We start from the raw sequence: 23870 nt of genomic DNA on the forward strand, positions 1-23870 counted from the left end.
TTGCCTGTGCCACTCCCTCTCGCTGGACCACTAGGCCACCACTGCTATATTTCCTGCTATTTATTTTTCACTTCTCATGGAAAATGGAATTTGCTTTAGGAAGCTTTCCCTGATGTCCAGACTGAGTGAGATTTTACTTCTTCAATAACAAAATTCTTCCCACTGTGTTTTATTTGTTTAGATGTCTGTCTTCCTCAACACAGAATCTGATCTGTAGTAAAACCTCAATATTATTTGCTGGAAATGGTCAGAATTGTTACAGGAGTAAATATAATCATCTAGTTGTCAGAGTAGGGGCTGTAATCACAAATGTAGGGGACTTACATTTTCCATTAACAAGTCATAAAGAGGTATATATTTTAAAATTTGCTTTTTCATTCAACTTATACATAATTTATTTTATTTACTTTTTATTGATGTATAGTTGATTTACAATGTTGTGTTAATTTCAGGTGTACAGCATGATTCAGTTATACATATGTATGTCTATTCTTTTTCATATTCATATTTTAGTTCTCTGTGCTATACAGTAGGTCCTTCTTGGTTATCTATTTTATATATAGTCGTGTGTATATGTTAATCCCAACCTCCTAATTTATCCCTCCCCACCTTCCCCTTTGGTAACCATAAGTGTGTTTTCCATGTCTGTGGTCAGTCTATCTCTGTTTTGTAAAAAGTTCATTTGTATTTTTTTGTTGTTGTTAGATTCCACATATAAGCAATATCATATGATATTTGTCTTTCTCTGGCTTACTTCATTTAGTATGATAATATCTAGGTCCATCCATGTTGCTGCAAATGGCATTATTTCCTTCTTTTTTATGACTGAGTAATATTCCTGTGTGTGTGTGTGTGTGTGTGTGTGTGTGTGTGTGTGTGTGTGTGTGTACATATATATATATATATACATATATATATATCACTTCTTTATCCATTCATCTGTTGATGGACATTTAGGTTGCTTCCATGTCTTGGCTGTTGTAAATAGTGCTGCAATGCACATTGGGGTGCATGTATCTTTTCAAATTATAGTTTTCTCTGGATATATGCCCAGGAGTGGGATTGCTGGGTCATATGGCAGCCCTATTTTTAGTTTCTTAAGCAACCTCCATACTGTTCTCCACAGTGGCTGTACCAACTTACATTCCCACCAGCAATGTAGGAGGGTTCCCTTTTCTTCACATCCTCTCCAACATTTATTATTTGTAGAGTTTTTGATGATGATGGCCATTCTGACCAGAGTGAGGTGATACCTCATTGTAGTTTGATTTGTATTTCTCTAATAATTAGTTATGTTGAGCATCAAATTATACATAGAGTCAAATAGTTTAATAAGTCTTGTTACAAAGAGCAAACAAAAACCCAGCAACACTTCCTGTCCTAATTCCTGCTTCCTTAAAGCAGCATTTCAACTGTTCCAGCTGATTCTTTGATTATTGACCTCCATAGCTCTAAATAACATATTTTCCATTGCTTGATTTTTTGACTTCCCTCATCTCAAAGATTCTCTTCTCTTTCCTCTCCTATCCTTTCCCCTCCCCTCCCCTCCCCTCTTCTCCTCTCCCCTCCCCTCCCCTCCCTTCCCCTCTTCTCTTCTCTTCTCTTTTATTCTCTCATAGATTTCCTGCTTTCTGTACCTCACTTATTCCTCTTAGGATTACTCTCTTATTTTATGGAAAAATATCCTTCAGGAGCTTCCTTATAATTATAGAAGGTAAAATTAAGAAGGTAAAATGTTTAAGACTTTGCACTCAAAAAATTTTGTTTATTCTACTCCACACTTAATTGGTAAGTTGGACTGGGTATAGAATTCAAAATTGGAAATCATATTCCCTTAGATTTTAAATAATATTTGCTTAAATTTTTGAAGACATTATTCCACTCTCTTCTAGAATACAGTGTTGCTGTTGAGAAATCCAATGTCATCTTGACTCCCAATTCTTTATGTGACAGATTTGGAAATTTTTAAAATCATCTCTTTCCTATGTATTAAAATTTCACAATGACCTGAGTGTGAATCCATTTTAATCTATTATCCTGGTGCTTACTAGTTTAAATATGAAAAGTCATCCTTCAATTCTGAAAATTTTTCTTGATTTATTTGTTTGATTCCCCCCCCTTAGTTTCACTGTTCTTTTTTCTGGCACTCCTTTTATAAGACTTTCAAGAATGGTCCTTTAATTTCTCAACCTTTATTTTATATTTTTCATCTATACTTTCTCTTCTACTTTCTGGAAGTTTTCAGCTTTATCTTCTAATCCTTCTTGGAGATTTCATTCCTGTTATCTGATTTTTAATTTCTAAGAACACTCTTTTATTCTCTGAATGCTCTTTCTATGGCACCTTGTTCTTGTTTCATAGTAGCAATTTCTTCTCTTATCTCTTGGGGATATTAATGATACGTATTTTTGAAGTTTTCTTCTCTCTGCATGGTTTCTGTTTCTTTATAGTGGCTTTATTTCTGCCTGTTTTAGACCCTCTTTCATGGTTGAGGCTTTCCTTGCTGTTCTTGTTATCTAGGGCTGCTTAAGAAATTATTCCAAAATTCAGTGGCTTAAAAAAACCATTTTAATATTCTCATGAATTCAGTGGGTTTGGAATTCAGAAAGGGTAGAGGAGGGACGGATCCACAATGCCTGGAATATCAACTAGGAAGATCTGAAGGTTGGGGGTGACTTGACAGCTGGTGGCAGGAATCATTTAGAGGCATCTTCACTCACAAGCCTAGTGGTAGATGCTATCAGCTGGGACCTCATCTGGGGCTGTCAGTCAGATTACCTACATATGATTGCTCTGTATGTCCTGGACTTTTTCACAACACAGAGGAATCAGATACCTTACATGGTGGCTTATGCTTCCAAAGGCAGCTCAATCCCTGATCTTCAGATCAAAGCCTTTTCTTTAAAAAAAATTTTTTTATTGATGTATAATTGTTTCACAATGTTGTGTTAATTTCTGCTGTACAGCGAAGTGATTCAGTTATACATACATATATATATACACATTCTTATTTTAATATTCTTTTCCATTACGGTTTATCATAGGATATTGAATATAGTTCCCCATGCTATACAGTAGGACCTTGTTGTTTACCATTCTGTATATAATAGCTAACATCTGCTAACCCCAACCTCCCACTCCATTCCTCCCCCAACTCCCTCTTCCTTGGCAAACACAAGTCTGTTCTCTATGTCCACGAGTTTGTTTCTGTTTCATAAGTAGGTTCATTTGTGTCATATTTTAGATTCCACATATAAGTGATATCATATGGTATTTGTCTTTCTCTTTCTGACTTCACTTAGTATGATAATTTCTAGTTGCATCCATGTTGCTGCAAATGGCATTATTTCATTCTTTTTTATGGCTGAGTAGTATTTCATTGTATACATGTACCACATCTTCTTTATCCACAGATGAAATACTTTTCTAATGTAGCCCTAAAAGTCACATAGTGTCAAATCTGCTTATTCTCTTGGTCAACCAACTGGTCAGCCCAGTTGGGCTGGGTAAGAGGAACAAAAAAATCTACCTTTTAATGGGAGGAGTATCAAAGAATTTGAGGACATGTTTTTAACCATCACACTCAAACATCTGGTAATACTTGGCTACCTGTAAGTATTTTTTACTAAATAAAAAGCCAACTGGATTAAAAGCTGATTGGAAGCTCTGAGCATGTAGGTAGGGTTTGTTGATGGTGAGCATGACTGTAGAGTGATATGACTGGGCTGCTTCACTGGAGAGACCCAGAGGTCAGCATCTTCAGCTATTTTCTCTTGGGATGTTCAGATTTCAGAGAAGGCCCTTGTCAGTCTCTTGCCAAAGTGATAGGAATTGGGTAGGAGAAGGAGCCTGGGTCTCAGTCTTCATCATCACTTTCAGTATGGTTTGCCATCAGCTGTACCTGATTCTCATCAGACCAGAGACCCTTTATTTTTCTCTCCCTGTAAAGTACACCAGCCTCTGCTGAGGAGGGGGAAGGACAGAAGCTGTCTGCTGGAGAAGGGGATTTAGGCCTCTAAGAGCTTCTTAACGTATTTTCAAGCAATCTTGCTATTTTTGGTCTTATTATGTTAACCCTCATTTCTTTTTTCTTTTTTTTTTTTTTTTTTTTGCAGTATGCGGGTCTCTCACTGCAAAAAGGCCTCTTTTCTTTGGCCTTTGCTGAAAAGCCAAAAAGTGGCCTCTCCCGTTGCAGAGCCTGTGCTCCGGACGCGCAGGCTCAGCGGCCATGGCTCACGGGCCCAGCCGCTCCACGGCATGTGGGATCTTCCTGGACCGGGGCATGAACCCGTGTGCCCCGCATCGGCAGGCGGACTCTCAACCACTGCACCACCGGGGAAGCCCAACCCTCATTTCTGAGATATCTAATGCTGCCAATTCTTGAACCTTTTGGGGAGTCCTGTGGAATAAATCAGGTTGCTTCTTACCTTTCCATGCCACCTGTTAAGGATTTGCTCTCTCAAGACTACTAAATCATTTACCACTTAATCTGTTTTCCAGCTTTCAGAATGAGATTTTCGTGCTTTGTTTCTGATTTTTATCCTTGTGGGTTTATGCTTTCTTAGAAAAATCCCTTTCTATTAACTTTAGTGTAATTTCAGAAGGGAGCATAATGCATACACTAATTATGTCATCTTTAACTGGAAGTCCTGCTTAAGCAGATGTAAAAGAAGACAGAATCCTAGATAACATAATCACTCTTAATTTAGGAATTTAGATAAAGTAAATGGCTGTTAACTTGTGACTTTATCACATTTTAAAATTGAACTGCGGAACAACACTCTCCTGTGGTAGATTTGGGGTGGAATGATTGTATCTTAACCATACTTAGAAAGAGTGGCAGACCTGTTTAGCACATAACAGCAGAAAAAAGCCTGAAAGAAACATGAGAAGAATTTTGAAATTTTCTTGCTAAGAAAGCTCAGGTACGAGGCCCTCAGTGCAGTAAGCATGGTTTAAATGGTTTAAAAGACATTTCTCCTTTAAATTGCTTAGATTGCTTGAAGACTTGGTAGACTATCGTTCTATGTTCCTCCAAACCAGTTTATGTCTGGCCAGCAAGGATTATAATGACACACAGCTACATTTTAGGATTCTGCCTCTAAAATTAGAGAATAGCATCTCAGGGCTCTACTAAATGGTCTCGTTCTTTATCTTCTGAAACCTCAGCACAACTGCCACCCCAAAGGATACCCCTCAGGCAAGGACAACATAAGGCTCTGGTTCAGGGTCAAAAATACTTCCCTCTACTAGCACCTACACTTAGAAAGGGCTGCAAACACTACCTTCTGTAGCACTAGTAGTGGTAGCAGTAAAAGTAATACCAATGACAACTCTACCACCATCTATATCACCCATTAAACCACCACCTTCTCTTTCTAATGTTCACTGAGCACTACTATGGGACTAGCTAATAAAAAGCCTTTTTATCCTCGTCTCATTTTACCTCCATAGCAGCTCTATGAGGAAAAGACTCATTTTATAGATGAGATAGCTGAGGCTTAGAGATGGTAGTTAACGTAGATCTGAGAGTCAACTCAGGCTGTCTTCAGAGCCTGCACTCTTAAGTGTTATGCCATGCTGGATCAGAGGAAGAAAGACATCTCTGATGTCTTTAAGTCAGATGGGAAGTTGATACATTGATATTTATTAGGCAAGAGCTGGGAACGAGGAAATATTCATAATGCCTGAAAATATGTGTAGGTTGTGAATGAGAAAACAAAATCAAAACCAAAGGAGGAAGTTCGAAGGCTCCAATGCAGCCAAATCACAAAGATCTCTCAGCTTCAACCCTTGTCTAGAGTGTTCTATAGAAACCTATGTCAATAATTAAGCAACAGGACACTTACAGAATGTTTGCTGGAAGTGAGATAATGTTGGAGCTTCTGGAGCGATGTTGTAGAAATGAGTTTTTAGAGCTCCACTCACCAGTAGATTATATACCAGATCAGTTATATTGATGCCCACAATTGCAAACGAGTACCTGTAAAGTGCAAGCCACACCAACTGTATATCACATATGAGAAGTAAGCATTTCAAAAAATGACAATTTGATATTTAAATTGCTATTATCAGAGTGTCAGATTTCCCTTCTCTCCCCAACTTATCAAAACTCTGAATCTTATAAATTACCAGAAAATTTTAATAATATATGCCAAGAGAATTGAGAGTTCATATGCTTTGACTTGGTAATGCCATTCCCAAATATATGAGAGAAAAAACCAGAAAATGGCAAAGCTTTATATACAATAATAGTCATTACAGCATTATTTATATGGCAAAGACATGTAAACTATTTATATATCCTAAAGAAGATGATTGATGAAATAAATTATGGTCATCTCATATAACATATTACAACTAGTAAAAACCATACTTCTAAAGATTATTTAAGCAGGATATAAAACATTGTGTATAGAACAAACCAAGTTTTATTATACACACAAATGTGTAGAAAAACTAGAGTGAAATGCCACAAAATATTAATATGGGTATATTACAGTAATATGATTATGGTGATTTTTTTGGTTTACTTTCCTATATTTTTGAAATTTTCTATAATAAATCTTATATTACCTTTAAAATGAGGAAAAATTTAACTAGTATCTTAACACTCAGGGTATATTTTCTAGTCCATTTTCTACATGTCTATCTAAAATTAAGTGAAACTGAGTTCTTAAGTCCTCTCTGGTATTATAAATCCAGCACATAAAAAAAAAGGAGTTCTCTGCTCAGAAATATTTTTGGATGAAATGGGGCATTATAAAAAAAGACCTTCTAAAGTAAACTTTTAACTAATAGCCTGATACTTGATAGAAATCCTTAAAAGAAGACTAGCAAATACAATTCCAAATTATGATTTTTGAAAATCATTTCCATACAGTTATAACTTTCTAAACTTCATCACTTGGTCACAGGCAAAGTAGTATCATATAATCATACAAGTAAATACAAAAACATATAAACAGGTCCTTTCCAAAATTCAACTGGATTATGTATTTCCATCAGGACAAGTGTATTTTCATCCTTGTCATTTTTTGCAGTACTCTTCTGACAATCTTTATATATGAAGTCCCACACTCACCCAATTGCTTTATCCATCCTTTTCTTCTCCCATTCTGCTTTGCTGAATTTGCTGAATAAATGAATGAATGAGTAAATAAATAAATAAGACTTCTCTAATTGATACCTGTTCTCCTTTAATGTTTTTGTTAAAACTGTTGACTAGATGTGGGGATGTCTGTAACTCAGTTATCAAACACTAATCAATTTAAATGTTATTAACTAAAAAGCCACAATACAATTTATATGGAGCTCAGAAATGGAGTTATTTAAAGCCATGCTACTTATCCCTTATTCACTATAGTACAGCAGTGAGAGACAGACCTAAAGGCCAAACATACTCTTTTATATTATCCATTAATTATCAAATAATACTTCCTCCTCTAGCAAGATGCCACCTCAGTCATGATTCCCCACTGCATTTCGTTTGGTTTTCCCTCATGGCAATTATCCTACTCAGCCTTATTTGTGATGTCTGGCACACAGCAGATGCCAAATAAATGTTTACTGATAAATAATTGAGTTAGTGAAAAAAAGAAAGAAGGAAAGAATAAAAGGGAGAGAGGGAGGGAGGGAATAAGGGAAGGAAGAACTTATAGGTTTTAAAAATTCTGTTCCAACAAGTGCTGTGGCATTTCCTCTGGCTAAGCTAAGACAGCTAAATCATAGTAGCTCGATTTTAATCCATTTTTATAACTTGAATTTCTGAATAAGACTGAAGAAAGGGTTCTATAATAAAAGCATTCTGAAAATACTGACTTGCATTCTATTACTTTGTGTACTTTCTTATTCCCCCTATTCTCACCCACTTCCATACTGCCAATATCTTGTAGGCAGGAACCATTTTGCACTCTTCTTTGTGGCCAATGTGAACTTTCATTCAGTGTTCTACACTAAAAATTGTGGTTAGCCTTGGAATTAAATAAAATTTTAAAACTAGAGTTATTATGAACATTTAGCTTCCATCTAAGTAGGAGAAAGGAGAGTTCTTTATAAAACAGTGCAAACACTACATTAAAAGACACACATGTAACACACACACAACACAGGCCCACAAAAACATGATGCAAAACTGTTATTTTACTATACTTACTTTCTACTCTGTAAATGACTGGCTCTAATTCAAAGTAACTGTCTTTAATTCATGTTAAAATAAGCCACTTCTTTTTAAAGTGCAAGTGCCAATTAACAAACCAACAAGTCAGCCAAAGAGGCATCAGGAGATTTTTACTTAAAAGACTCATATCCAAACTGAAATGAGTTAGATGTGAAATTCAAGAAATTTTATATAAACAAATTTATAAGCACCTATTTTCTCTTCAACAAACCTTTGTAAATACATAGTATCTCTGTATTTTGTTAAATTAAATCTATCTGCATTGGAAATATAAGAAAAGGCCAAATGACCTCCACTCATTTGTTTATTTATAGGATATCCTGGCCCAAACAGAAGGAATTCCTCTCTTCAGGAAACACACACACAACAAACAAACAAAAATACAAGCCATCAAAATTCTTCTCTTAAACTTGAACCTACTTTTATCTCTCAAGTTACTTCAGAATTCAATAGATTGATCTTCACAAGAGAAATAACATATAATGCTTGCTGAAGGGTAGACAGGAAAGAACTTTCCTTAGTATTTTATGGCATCTCCCTATTCAACACCTGAAATATTCAGGGCCTGAAAGAAACTATGTTGATATCGCTCTGGGTTAATATATATTTCTTTCAGACATTTGTGAAGGACAGTAGCATTTCCAAAACACTCTGATTTGTATTCAATGACATTTACCATCAATTTGAAGTGATTAATACTTGAAATTTATCTAGTCAATTTTATTGTAGCTTGAGGGACAAAGTGTGTGCGTGCCCACACAGACACACACATACACACACACAAAAATACTAGTCTCTTCTTAAATAAGAGTAATCACACCCTCAAATAATTCCTCTCTAGTGGCCAACACAGGATATAAAATTATAAAGCCTTTCTTTGAGAATGGCTCATAGACAAAATCAATCCCTCTCCAATGGTTAATAAAAAAAAATATTTTAAGCTTATTGTCACTTCGCAAGGACCATGGAGGATTCATGTCTTTTAATTGATGCTTCTCCAAGGAATGTCAGTGCACACAGACTCCCCAGCCAATTTTAATCAGAGAGGTTTCAGAGTCTCTACATTACAGAAACATGTAATTCAGACAATGTAGTTAAAAAATTAAAACAGTTTGATTTTAACCATGTGATATATGAAGAAAGAGTTATGATTTTAGTGCTTTTCTCAAAGAAAGTAAAACGTAAAGAAAATGAAAATTTAAACTTATAAAAAGATTATAATTATAAATTTGGAAAGTATAGGATAATTTAATGAATCTTAGCCAATTGAAGCTAGAGTAAGTATAATAGTAAGATGGGAGGGAAGCCACAAAGTCAACCTGTTTATAGATTTTGAGAGTGGTATGATAAAATTTGGGACTTATTTAGCAAACATGAACACTAACAAGATAACCTGTCATGCTGAGGAGAAAAAAGTGATACAAAACTATGAGTACAAAATAGAACTCCTATAATAAGAGTAACTAAAGCATGTACACACTCTTTATAGTAATACACTTAGAAAGACATTAATAGAAGAGGAGATTTGCTCTGTGCAGCAAAATTCCCAGAAGAAATGTCCCTCTCTTGGAGTAGATGGGAGCAGAAATGTGTGGTAATGTGTCAGCCTTTAGGTGAAGTTTCAAAATGTTTCTCCAACAGACATGGCTGTAGAAAAGCTCTTTGACATTTTCTATCAGGTCAGTCTAATCTGGTTTTTCCTTCATCAAAACAGCCCAATGTAATGAACTATATTACATAAAAAGTTGGGAAATGTTTCCTTTTTGAAAATTTTTCATGAATTTATATTACTTTAAAAATTCTTACCCATACTTATTGTAAAATAACATAAAAGCAAGAAAAAACAAAAGCAAAGAAAAATACCTTATTTCCTCTTTAGTGATATCCCTAATGTAATCAGTTAAAGACAAAAATTTAGAAAGGTAAATGAAAATGCAAACAATTTAGAATCTAGAATTTTATTAAGAAAAAAAAAAGAGCCTCAGCAATTTTAGACTTTCTCACTTGGTCCCTGACTTCAAGACTTCCATTCTTCCCTCTATTCCCCCACTGTGGTCCCTTGTCTCTGAACTGTTTCTTCCATACTCTGCTTTCTCCTTCTTTTATGCCCACCTCCTCAATCTTCCTAGACACCAGAGATGTTATCAGCCCCTCAAGTACACATCTCACTTGAACAGTGCCACTTTACATCCTAAATCCTGTAAACAAGTACCTGACATTATAACCTTCCTATTCAGCATTTGTCAAAAGGGCTTGTTTGGAAGAGTTTAAGCCTCACTTCTGGTGGGCTGACCCTCTTGAGAATCTTATCAATAGAGCTATATAGGAAATTAATTCTACCTAATCCACAAAGCCTAATCCACCTTTCATTTTCAACAATTACCTGCATTTTGGATGAAGAGAATCAGATAGGACCTGTTGTGCTGCTGCAGCATCCCTTTCTGCAAAATACCTGCAGTTGGAGGGAAAGAAAACCATAACTCCATACCTTTTGAATACATTCATTTCAATCCAATTTGAGGCCATTTTGGATTCAGAGATGGACACCAGCATAAGCATACAACCTGTGTCAGCTCCTCCAGATAATGAACAGCTTTTCATAATAGAATTTTCCAAATATAATGACAGTATAATAGAGTAGTTGTAAAACACACAAATATTTGGGAATGATTCGAGTAGGTTTGAAATTTTAATTATGAACTTTACCATTCCCTAACAAGCCAAAGATATTCTTATTAATGAGGGTTATAGATTCTTATTAGGAAGGCAGGAGGAGGCCCCTCAGAAGGCAGAAAAAATCTGGATGAAGGGACATGGTAAGAGGCTGTGACAGCCAAAGGGCAGAGAAAGGATGAGACTAGAGGAGGTGATAAAAGTTCAAATGTACTTTCTTGGAGAATACTCACGGGGTGTTAGAATTCTGGATGAAAATATCTTATGGAGCTTAGAGATGTTAAAAAAATTCTGTTCTGGGAAGAAAGGGGCAATGAAGTTTCCCTTCCCACATACAAAAAGCTTACATACCCTCAAAAATATATCATAAAAAATACTTCATAAAGACAATTATAAAATACAACTACAGGGGCTTCCCTGGTGGTGCAGTGGTTAAGAGTCTGCCTGCCGATGCAGGGGACGCGGGTTCATGCCCCGGTCCGGGAAGATCCCACATGCCGTGGAGCGGCTGGGCCCATGAGCCATGGCCGCTGAGCCTGCACGTCCGGAGCCTGTGCTCCGCAACGGGAGAGGCCACAACAGTGAGAGGCCCGCGTACTGCAAAAAAATAAAAATAAATAAAAAAATACAACTACATATAGCATGTATTATTTAATTTGATGTGTATTTCCTGCATATATCTAACAGATAAAACAACCTCTTAAATTTTCTCTCAGAAAAGTTCAAAGCTAGTCAGCAAATTTAGTAAACATGTCCATGATTATTAATGAAATTGAGTCTCTTCATATTTTGTTGGTCATTTACGTTTATAGAATAGGTTTGAATTAGAATTAGGTTTCTGTTCACATTTCTTGGTCCAATATATCTAAAAATGTCCTCAAATAAATAAGCCTACAGATAATAATATACTGGATATAGATCCTTTATCAATTATGTGTCAGTCTTGGCTTTCTTTTCATTTTATTTATGGTGGCTTATAGAAGATTTTGATTTTAATTTGTGAGATTTATTGATTTTTCTTTTACAGTTTGTGCTTTTTTGGTTTTTATCTTTAAGAGATCCCTCCTTACTCACATATCTTAAAGATTTTCTCCTAAAAGTTGTAAATATTTGTTTTTGGCATTCAATTTATAAACTGAGGCAAGGTAGAGATTTAATTTAATTTAATTTTCAAATGGAAAGCTAATTGCCCCAGCTCTACTTATTTAAAAGCTCATCCTTTACCCACTTACTTGTAACACCACTTTTGTCATCAAAATTTACTTTTTTATTCACCCACATTACATAATAGTGTAACATTTAAAACATTTACCAGTGGGGAGGGAGAGAAGGGAAAAAATAGGAGTGGGGGAGTGGGAGGTACAAACTATAGGTATAAGACAGGCTACAAGGATGTATTGTACAACACGAGGAATATAGCTAATATTTTGTAATAACTGTAAATGGAGTGTAACCTTTAAAAATTGTATTAAAAAATTACCATCTTAAAAATAAAAGCATGGGTGATTATTAAACTTCCTAAATTTAAAATAAAAGATCTTAGGGGGAAATGGGTGCCATTAAAAATGCCATTTTTTCTTTTAAAAATATATCACTATCCTCATTAGTAGGGTAGTGTCAAAGGACACAAGAGCCAACCTAAAAGGACTCCTTTTTTCTTGAAAAGTAATGGCTACAAATGACCCAATTTAAGCATGAAAAAAATAATGAGCACAATTATTAAATCACATAAACACACAAAAACCAGGAGTTAAAGTGATAATTTAAAACTATAAAGACAAAAAAAAAAAAAGTTTGATCACTAACAAGGGGACTAGGGCACCAATTCCTCACTCTGAAAATTGGCAACTTATTTACTTGAGCAGCTGTCCTGCCTATATTTTAATTTATTTATTTTACTTATTTAAAAAAAATATTTTTTTTGGCTGCGTTGTGCCTTCGTTGCTGCGTGCGGGTTTTCTCTAGTTGGCGGTGAGCGGGGGGCTACTCTTTGTTGCGGTGCACGGGCTTCTCATTGCAGTGGCTTCTCTTGTTCCTGAGCATGGGCTCTAGGCATGCGGGCTTCAGTAGTTGTGGCACGCAGGCTCAGTAGCTGTGGCTCGCGGGCCCTAGAGCGCAGGCTCAGTAGTTGTGGCGCACGGGCTTAGTTGCTCTGCAGCATGTGAGATCTCCCTGGACCAGGGCTCGAACCCGTGTCCCCTGCATTGGCAGGCAGATTCTTAACCACTGTGCCGCCAAGGAAGTCCCCTGCCTATATTTTAGAGAAACCAAATAACCGTATTTAATAAAGGAAACTGTCTTTACAGAATTTTAGGCAACAACTGTGGGAAGAATAACAGAATTAAAAAAGCACTCTTTGCCCAATTAATTGGTTCAGTGAAGATAACTGGAGGAAATGGTTAGATAAAGGGCTGATGGGGACTTTATAATGGAGCCATCAGGCTGTGATTCCTCTGATCCATCTCAGCATAAGACTGAGAGTGGGGATGATGCAGGCCTCCCACCAAGATGTCAACATGAACCTATTCAACTCTTTCTGAGTACCTCTGATTTTCAGGGCATACCAGGGGTGGGTACAAATGCAAACAGACAAATACAGATTGTGGGATATTTTATAGGACAGTTGACCTAGAATCTTGCATGAATTAATGACATGATGGAGGGGCAAAAGGAGAGGAGGGAGGGGGAGAGACTGATTTAATTAAAAAGGACCAGAGAGCAAAGTAGAAATAGAGACTCAGAGGTAGAAGACAAACGTATGTCTACCAAGAGGGCAAGGTGGGGGGTGAATTGGGAGATTGGGATTGACATATATACACTATTGATACTATGTATAAAATAGATAACTAATGAGAACCTACTGTATAGCTCAGGGAACTCTATGCTCTGTGGTAACCTAAATGGGAAGGAAATCCAAAAATGAGGGGATATATGTATACGTATAGCTGATTCACTTTGCTGTACAACAGAAACTAACAGAATATTGTAAAGCAACTATACTCCAATAAAAATTAATTAAAGAAAAATAAGATGACAAAAAAAAACGAGAGAGATATAATCACTAAGTGCAATGCATAGATCTTACATGGAACTGGATCAGATCAAACCAGCTGTAACAAGACATATTTGAGATAATTGGGTAATTTGAATATAGTCAGGATATAGATGATACCAAGGAATCATTGTTAATTTTGTTAGGTGTAATAATGTCATTGTGGTTAATGTAAGGTAATATTGATGTCTTTTAGAGCTATATATTGAAATATTAGGGTGAAACAACAAACAGCATAGGATTTTCATTAACACACTTCTACCAAAAAAACAAGTGTTGCAAGTATTCCAAAATCTCAATAGTTACTGAATTTGGGTGATCAGTGTAAAGGGGGTTCTTTATAATCGTTCCTCTGTTTTTGAATATAATTGAAATTTTTCATAACAAAAAGTTAAAAATAAATTTGAGATTTGTTTAAAAGAATCCATGAAGTTTGCCAGATAAAAGGAAGATGGTAGGAGCTTTTAAAATTTTATGAACCTGAGTTCAAATCAAAGGATTTGAATGTTTTCCTGGAGTGTCCTGGGAAGTGGTTTTTGGAACTAATAAATCAACTTTGACATTTCAGTATGAGGAGATCAGAACAGCACTTTAAAACTCAACCATTCTTCATTTTACTTACTGCAAATTGTACAGTCCCAAAAGTCCCATTCCTCGAAAATCTGTTTTAGGATCATCACCTTGGAAACCAATTTCACACCACTGCTTAGAAATCCGGGATTCTAGCGGAGTATTGGGCTTCAAGAATTTCCATAACTGAAGAAAAGAAAAAAAATTAGCCTGTTGATATACACACATATAATACTCTTTCTTATTGACTGAAATTTAGTAAACTACATTATTAGGACAAACTTTGGAAATCTGAATATATGCAAATACATTACAATTGAAGATTTGATTATCTTTCAATTATCTATGACAGCAGCCCTCAAAGTATGATCGAAAGACTCCTAGGAGGGACCCTAAGACCTTTTCAGAGAGTCTAGGAAGTAAAAACTATCTCATAATAAAACTAAGAGGTTACTTGTCTTTCACTCTCATCTTCTCATAAGAATACAGTGGAATTTTCCAGAGGCTGAATGACATGTGATGATCTCATTGCTCTGAAGGCAATGGAATGTACACTTGTATATTTTGGTGTTTTTAATCTTTCTGTTTTAGCTCCTAAACAGAAATGTGTGTGTGGTGTGTGTGTGTATGTGTACCTGTGTGCGTGTGTGTGTTTGTGTATATATATATATATATATATATATATACATATATATATATATATACACACATACATATGTATGTATGTATGTATAAATATATACACATACACACAATCTTCTACAAAAGTTCTTTGGAGTCTTCAAAAATATTTAAGAGAATAAAGGGAAGGGGAGAAGAGGAAAAATTTGAGGGTATGCATTATTCAAATCCTCAGATGATTATCTCACTTTACAAAAAAACTTTTAGCAGCATTGTTAATAAAAAGAAAAGTGAACTGACGAGTTTCATTTCTCACCTATAACAAGGGTGAAAGTAAACAAGCATCATATAGCTGAATAAAGAAAGATCAGTAGGGAGACCTTCAAGAGGGCAGAAGAGTAAGACGTGGAGATCACCTTCTGCACCCCCCCCCAATACATCAGAAATACATCTGCATGTGGAACAACTCCTACAGAACACCTACTGAACGCTGGCAGAAGACCTCAGACCTCCCAAAATGCAAAAAACTGCCCACGTACCTGGGTAGGGAAAAAGAAAAAACAGAGACAAAAGAATAGGGACGGGACCTGCACCAGTGGGAGGGAGCTGGGAAAGTGGAAAAGTTTCCACACACTAGGAAGCCCCTTCACTGGCAGAGACGGTGGGTGGCAGGGGTGGGTGGGGGGAGCTTCAGGGCCATGGAAGAGAGCACAGCAACAGGGATGCAGAGGGCAAAGCAGACAGATTCCCGCACAGAGGATCAGTGCCAACCAGCACTCACCAGCCTGAGAGGCTTGTCTGCTCACCCGCCAGGGCGGGTGGGGGCTGGGAGCTGAGGCTCCAGCTTCTGAGGTCAGATCCCAGGGAGAGGACTGGGGTTGACTGTGTGAACACAGCCTGAAGGGGGCTACTGTGCTACAGGTAACCAGGAGTGTGTCCGGGAAAAAGTCTGGAACTGCAGAAGAGGCAAGAGACTTTTTCTTGCCTCTTTGCTTCCTGGTGCGCGAGGAGAGGGGATTAGAAGCGCCACCTAAACGAGCTCCAGAGACGGGTGCGAGCCATGGCTATCAGCGCGGACCCCAGAGACGGGCATAAGATTCTAAGGCTGCTGCTGCAGCCACCAAGAAGCCTGTGTGCAAGAGTAGGTCACTATCCACACCTCCCCTCCCGGGAGCCTGTGCAGCCCGCCACTGCCAGGGTCCCGTGATACAGGGACAACTTCCCCGGGAGAACACACGGCGCACCACAGGCTGTTGCAACGTTATGCCAGCCTCTGCCATGGCAGGCTCACCCCACATTCCATACCCCTCCCTTCCCGTGCCCCGCCCCCCCCCCACCTGAATGAGCCAGAACCCCCTAATCAGCTGCTACTTTAACCCCGCCCTGCCTGAGCGAAGAACAGACGCCCTCAGGTGTCCTACACGCAAAGGTGGAGCCAAATCCAAAGCTGAACTGCAGGAGCTGTGCAAACAAAGAAGAGAAAGGGAAATCTTTCCCAGCAGCCTCAGGATCAGCAGATTAAATCTCTACGATCAACTTGATGTACACTGCATCTGTGGGATGCCTGACTAGACAACAAACCATCCCAAATTGAGGCAGTGGACTTTGGGAGCAATGACATATATATTTTTTTCCTTTTTCTATTTTTGTGAGTGTATATGTGTATAGTTTTACATGTGATTTTGTCTGTATAGCTTTGCTTTTACCATTTGTCCTAGGGTTATGACTGTCCTTTTTTCTTTTAGTATAGTTTTTAGCACTTGATATCATTGGTGGATTTTTTTTTCAGTTTGGATGCTCACTTCTTTCCATCTTTCTTTCTCTTCTTTATTACTTTTTAATTTTTTTATTTTTAATAATTATTTTTTATTTTAATAACTTTATTTTATTTTACCTTTCTTTCTTTCTTTTTTTCACCCTTTTATTCTGAGCCGTGAGGCTGACAGGGTTTTGGTGCTCCGGGTGGGTGTCAGCCCTGTGCCTCTGACGTGGGAGAGCCGAGTTCAGGACATTGGTACACCAGAGACCCCCCAGCTCCACGTAATATCAAAAATCTCCCAGAGATCTCCATCTTAACGCCAAGACCCAGCTCCACTCAACGACCAGCAAGCTGCAATGCTGGACACCCTATGCCAAACAACTAGCAAGACAGGAACACAACCCTACCCACTAGCACAAAGGCTGCCTAAAAACATAATAAGGTCACAGACACCCCTAAACACACCACCAGACGTGGATCTGCCCACCAGAGAGACAAGATCCAGCCTCATCCACCAGAACACAGGCACTAGTCCCCTCCACCAGGAAGCTGACACAACCCACTGAACCAACTTTAGCCATTGGGGGCAGACACCAAAAATAATGGGAACTACAAACCTGCAGCCTGTGAAAAGGAGACCCCAAACACAGTAAGTTAAGCAAAATGAGAAGACAGAGAAACACACAGCAGATGAAGGAGCAAGGTAAAAACCCACCAGACCAAAAAAAAGAAGAGGAAATAGGCAGTCTACCTGAAAAAGATTTCAGACTAATGATAGTAAAGATGATCCAAAATCCTGGAAATAGAATGGAGAAAGTGCAAGAAACATTTAACAAGGACCTAGAAGAACTAAAGAGCAAACAAACAATGATGAACAACACAATAAATGAAATTAAAAATTATCTACAGGGAATCAATATCAGAAAAACTGAGGCAGAAGAACAGATAAGTGACCTGGAAGATGAAATAGTGGAAATAACTATTGCAGAGCAGAATGAAGAAAAAAGAATGAAAAGAATTGAGGACAGTCTCAGAGACCTCTGGGACAACATTAAATGCACCAACATTTGAAGTATAGGGGTCTCAGAAGAAGAAGAGAAAAAGAAAGGGACTGAGAAGATATTTGAAGAGATTATAGTTGAAAACTTCCCTAATATGGGGAAGGAAATAGTCAATCAAGTCAAGGAAGTGCACAGAGTCTCATACAGGATAAATCCAAGGAGAAACACGCAAAGACACATATTAATCAAACTATCAAAAATTCAATACCATGAAAAAATATTAAAAGCAGCAAGGGAAAACAACAAATAACATACAAGGGAATCCCCATAAGGTTAACAGCTAATCTTTCAGCAGAAACTCTGCAAGTCAGAAGGAGTGCAGGATGCATTTAAAGTGATGAAAGGGAAAAACCTACAACTAAGATTACTCTAGCCAGCAAGGATCTCATTCAGATTTGATAGAGAAATTAAAACCTTTACAGACAAGCAAAAGCTAAGAGAATTCAGCACCACCAACCAGCTTTACAACAAATGCTAAGGGAACTTCTCTAGGCAGGAAACATGACAGAAGGAAAAGACCTACAATAACAAACCTAAAACAATTAGGAAAATGGTCATAGGAACATACATATAGATAATTACCTTAAATGTAAATGGATTAAATGTTCGAACCAAAAGACATAGACTGGTTGAATGGATACAAAAATAAGATCCGTATATATGCTATCTACAAGAGACCCACTTCAGACCTAGGGACACATACAGACTGAAAGTGAAGGGATGGAAAAAGATATTCCATGCAAATGGAAACCAAAAGAAAGCTGGAGTAGCAATTCTCATGTCAGACAAAATAGACTTTAAAACAAAGACTATTACAAGAGACAAAGAAGGACACTACATAATGATCAAGGGATCAAGCCAAGAAGACGATATAACAATTGTAAATATTTATGCACCCAACATAGGAGCACCTCAATACATAAGGCAAATGCTAACAGCCATAAAAAGGGAAACCGACAGTAACACAATCATACTAGGAGGCTTTAACACCCCATTCCCACCAATGGACAGATCATCCAAAATGAAAATAAATAAGGAAACACAAGTTTTAAATGACACATTAAACAAGATGGACTTAATTGATATTTATAGGACCTTCCATCCAAAAATAACAGAATACACATTCTTCTCAAGTGCTCATGGAGCATTCTCCAGGATAGACCATATCTTGGGTCACAAATCAAGCCTTGGTATATTTAAGAAAATTGAAATCATATCAAGTACCTTTTCTGACAAAAACGCTATGAGACTAGATATCAATTACAGAAAAAGATCTGTAAAAAATACAAACACATGGAGGCTAAACAATACACAACTTAATAACCAAGAGATCACTGAAGAAATCAAAGAGGAAATCAAAAAATACCTAGAAACAAATGACAATGAAAACACGATGACCCAAAACCTATGGGAAGCAGCAAAAGCAGTTCTAAGGGGGAAGTTTAGAGCAATACAATCCTACTTTTAGAAACAGGAAACATCTCAAATAAACAACCTAACCTTACACCTAAAGCAATTAGAGAAAGAAGAAGAACAAAACTCTAAAATTAGCTGAAGGAAAGAAATCATAAAGATCAGATCAGAAATAAATGAAAAAGAAATGAAGGAAACAATAACAAAGGTCAAGAAAACCAAAACCTGGTTCTTTGAGAAGATAAAAAAATTGATAAATCATTAGCCAGACTCATCAAGAAAAAAAGGGAGAAGACTTAAATCAACAGAATTAGAAATGAAAAAGGAGAACTAACAAGTGACACTGCAGAGATACAAAGGATCATGAGAGATTACTACAAGCAAATATATGCCAATAAAATGGACAACATGGAAGAAATGGACAAATTCTTTAAAAAGCACAACATTCTGAGACCGAACCAGGAAGAAACAGAAAATATAAACAGACGAATCACAATCACTGAAATTGAAACTGTGATTAAAAATCTTCCAACAAACAAAAGCCCTGGACCAGATGGCTTCACAGGTGAATTGTATCAAACATTTAGAGCAGAGCTAACACCTATCCTTCTCAAACTCTTCCAAAATATAGCAGAGGAAGAGCACTCCCAAACTCATTCTATGAGGCCACCATCACCCTGATACCAAAACCAGACAAAGATGTCATAAAGAAAGAAAGCTATGGGCCAATATCACTGATGAACATAGATGCAAAAATCCTCAACAAAATACTAGCAAACAGAATCTAACAGCAGATTAAAAGGATCATACACCATATTCAAGTGGGGTTGATCCCAGGAATGCAAGGATTCTTCAATATATGCAAATCAATCAATGTGACACACCATATTAACAAATTGAAGAATAAAAACTATATCATCCTCTCAATAGATGCTGAAAAAGCTTTTGACAAAATTCAACACCTACTTATGATAAAAACCCTCCAGAAAGTAGCCATAGAAGGAACTTACCTCAACATAATAAAGGCCATATATGACAAACCCACAGCCAACATTGTTCTCAATAGTAAAAAACTGAAAACATTTCCACTAAGATCAGGAACAAGACAAGGTTGCCCACTCTTACCACTATTATTCAACATTGTTTTGGAAGTTTTAGCCACAGCAATCAGAGAAGAAAAAGAAATAAAAGGAATCCAAACCAGAAAAGAAGAAGTAAAGCTGTCACTGTTTGCAGATGACATGATACTATACATAAAGAATCCTAAAGATGCTACCAGAAAACTACTAGAGCTAATCAATGAATTTGGTAAAGTAGCAGGATACAAAATTAATGCACGGAAATCTCTGGCATTCCTATATACTAATGATGAAAAATCTGAAAGTGAAATCAAGAAAACACTCCCATTTACCTTTGCAACAAAAAGAATAAAATATCTAGGAATAAACCTACCTAAGGAGACAAAAGACCTGTATGCAGAAAATTATAAGACACTGATGAAAGAAATTAAAGATGATACAAATAGATGGAGAGATATACCATGTTCTTGGATTGGAAGAATCAACATTGTGAAAATGACTCTACTACCCAAAGCAATCTATAGATTCAATGCAATCCCTATCAAACTACCACTGGCATTTTTCACAGAACTAGAACAAAAAATTTTGCAATTTGTATGGAAACACAAAAGACCCCAAATAGCCAAAGCAATCTTGAGAACGAAAAAAGGAACTGGAGGAATCAGACTCCCTGACTTCAGACAATACTACAAAGCTACGGTAATCAAGACGGTATGGTACTGGCACAAAAACAGAAAGATAGACCAATGGAACAGGATAGAAAGCCCAGAGATAAACCCACGCACATATGGACACCTTATCTTTGATAAAGGTGGCAGTAATGTACAGTGGAGAAAGGACAGCCTCTTCAATAAGTGGTGCTGGGAAAACTGGACAGGTACATGTAAAAGTATGAGATTAGGTCACTCCCTAACACCATACACAAAAATAAGCTCAAAATGGATTAAAGACCTAAATGTAAGGCCAGAAACTATCAAACTCTTAGAGGAAAACATAGGCAGAACACTCTATGACATAAATCACAGCAAGATCCTGTTTGACCCACCTCCTAGAGAAATGGAAATAAAAACAAAAATAAACAAATGGGACCTAATGAAACTTCAAAGCTTTTGCACAGCAAAGGAAAACATAAACAAGAACAAAAGACAACCCTCAGAATAGGAGAAAATATTTGCAGATGAAGCAACTGACAAAGAACTAATCTCCAAAAATTACAAGCAGCTCATGCAGCTCAATATCAAAAAAAACAAACAACCCAATCCAAAACGGGGCAGAAGACCTAAAGAGACATTTCTCCAAAGAAGATATACAGATTGCCAACAAACACATGAAAGAATGCTCAACATCATTAATCATTAGAGAATTGCAAATCAAAACTACAATGAGGTACCACCTCACACCAGTCAGAATGGCCATCATCAAAAAAGCTACAAACAATAAATGCTAGAGAAGGTGTGGAGAAAAGGGAACGCTCTTGCACTGTTGGTGGGAATATAAATTGATACAGCCACTATGGAGAATAGTATGGAGGTTCCTTAAAAAACTACAAATAGAACTACCATATGACCCAGCAATCCCAGTACTGGGCATATACCCTGAGAAAACCATAGTTCAAAAAGAGTCATGTACCACAGTGTTAATTGCAGCACTATTTATAGTAGCCAGGGCATGAAGCACCTAAGTGTCCATCGACAGATGAATGGATAAAGATGTGGCACATATATACAGTGGAATATTACTCAGCCATAAAAGGAAACGAAATTGAGTTATTTGTAGTGAGGCAGAGTCTAGTGACCTAGAGTCTGTCATACAGAATGAAGTAAGTCAGAAAGAGAAAAACAAATACTGTATACTAACACATACATATGGAATCTAAAAAAAAAAGGTCATGAAGAACCTAGGGGCAGGATGGGAATAAACATGCAGACCTACTAGAGAATGGACCTGAGGATATGGGGAGGGGGAAGCTGGGACAAAGTGAGAGAGTGGAATGGACATATATACACTACCAAATGTAAAATAGATAGTGGGAAGCAGCTGCATAGCACAGGGAGATCAATTCGGTGCTTTGTGACCACCTAGACGGGTGGGATAGGGAGGGTGGGAGGGAGGGAGACACAAGAGGGAGGAGATATAGGGATATATGTATATGTATAGCTGATTCACTTTGTTATAAAGCAGAAACTAACACACCATTTTAAAAGAATTATACTCCAATAAATTTGTTAAAAAATAAATAAGTAAAGCAAAGTAAAAAAAAAAAAAAATCAGTCATGTTCATGAATAAACCTCAAAAGTTATTATCATCTTTGTTACCTGAAATAATTTTAATTATGATCAATTATATTTTAATGGACTAATATAAATTCTAAACACTATGCTCTTCACTGCTTAAGAAACTTGTACTTTTTAAACTTTGTATAAAAAGATAGACTTAGTACATATCATTACTTGAGAGAGGGAGAAAGACTGAGACCCACAATTGTATAAACATGCAATTTCAAAACATAAGTTCTTTCTAGTAAATAAAGATGGGCATGTAAACAAATTTACTTTTTAGACTATTAATAATATTTTATATTATATCTTCATTATAGACAGGGACATATATAAAATTTCCTATTACTACTTAAGACATAATTCTTTTTTTCTGAATTTTATTCTTTTATTTTTTTTATACAGCAGGTTCTTATTATTTATCTATTTTATACATATTAGTGTATATATGTCAATCCCAATCTCCCAAATCATCCTACCACCACCACTCTCTCCCCACACCGCTTTTCCCCCTTTGTGTCCATACGTTTGTTGTCTCCATCTGTGTCTCTATTTCTGTCTTGCAAAACGGTTCATCTGTACCATTTTTCTAGATTCCACATATATGCGTTAATATACGATATTTGTTTTTCTCTTTCTTACTTCACTCTGTATGACAGTCTGTAGAGCCGTCCATGTCTCTACAATGACCCAGTTTTGTTCCTTTTTATGGCTGAGTAATATTATATTGTATACATGCACCACATCTTCTTTATCCATTTGTCTGTTGATGGGCATTTAGCTTGTTTCCATGTCCTGGCTATTGTAAATAGTGCTGCAATGAACACTGGGGTGCATGTCTCTTTTTGAATTATGGTTTTCTCAGGGTACATGCCCAGTAGTGGGATTGCTGGGTCATATGGTAGTTCTATTTTTAGTTTTTTAAGGAACCTCCATACTGTTCTCCATAGTGGCTGTATCAATTTACATTCCCACCAACAGTGCAATAGGGTTCCTTTTTCTCCACACCCTCTCCAGCATTTGTTGTTTGTAGATTTTCTGATGATGCCCATTCTAACGGGTGTGTGGTGATACCTCGTTGTAGTTTTGATTTGCATTTCTCTAATAATTAGTGATGTTGAGCATCTTTTCATGTGCCTCTTGGCCATCTGTATGTCTTCTTTGGAGAAATGTCTATTTAGGTCTT

General features: G+C 36.9%; 1 protein-coding gene across 1 annotated transcript in view; it reads right to left on the reverse strand.

The window, feature by feature from the left end:
- Positions 1-23870, reverse strand: part of ELMOD1 (ELMO domain containing 1) — a 112828-nt gene that overhangs the window by 6776 nt on the left and 82182 nt on the right. Inside the window, exons 7-10 of the mRNA XM_060018018.1 lie at positions 14527-14660; positions 10563-10631; positions 7085-7135; positions 5850-5983 (exon numbers count right to left, since the gene is read on the reverse strand). Coding sequence (XP_059874001.1) covers positions 5850-5983; positions 7085-7135; positions 10563-10631; positions 14527-14660 — 388 coding nt within the window. The remainder of the gene's footprint in view (positions 1-5849; positions 5984-7084; positions 7136-10562; positions 10632-14526; positions 14661-23870) is intronic.

The sequence above is a fragment of the Delphinus delphis genome, chromosome 8 (assembly GCF_949987515.2).
Source record: "Delphinus delphis chromosome 8, mDelDel1.2, whole genome shotgun sequence".
In the NCBI taxonomy this organism is placed as follows: domain Eukaryota; kingdom Metazoa; phylum Chordata; class Mammalia; order Artiodactyla; family Delphinidae; genus Delphinus; species Delphinus delphis.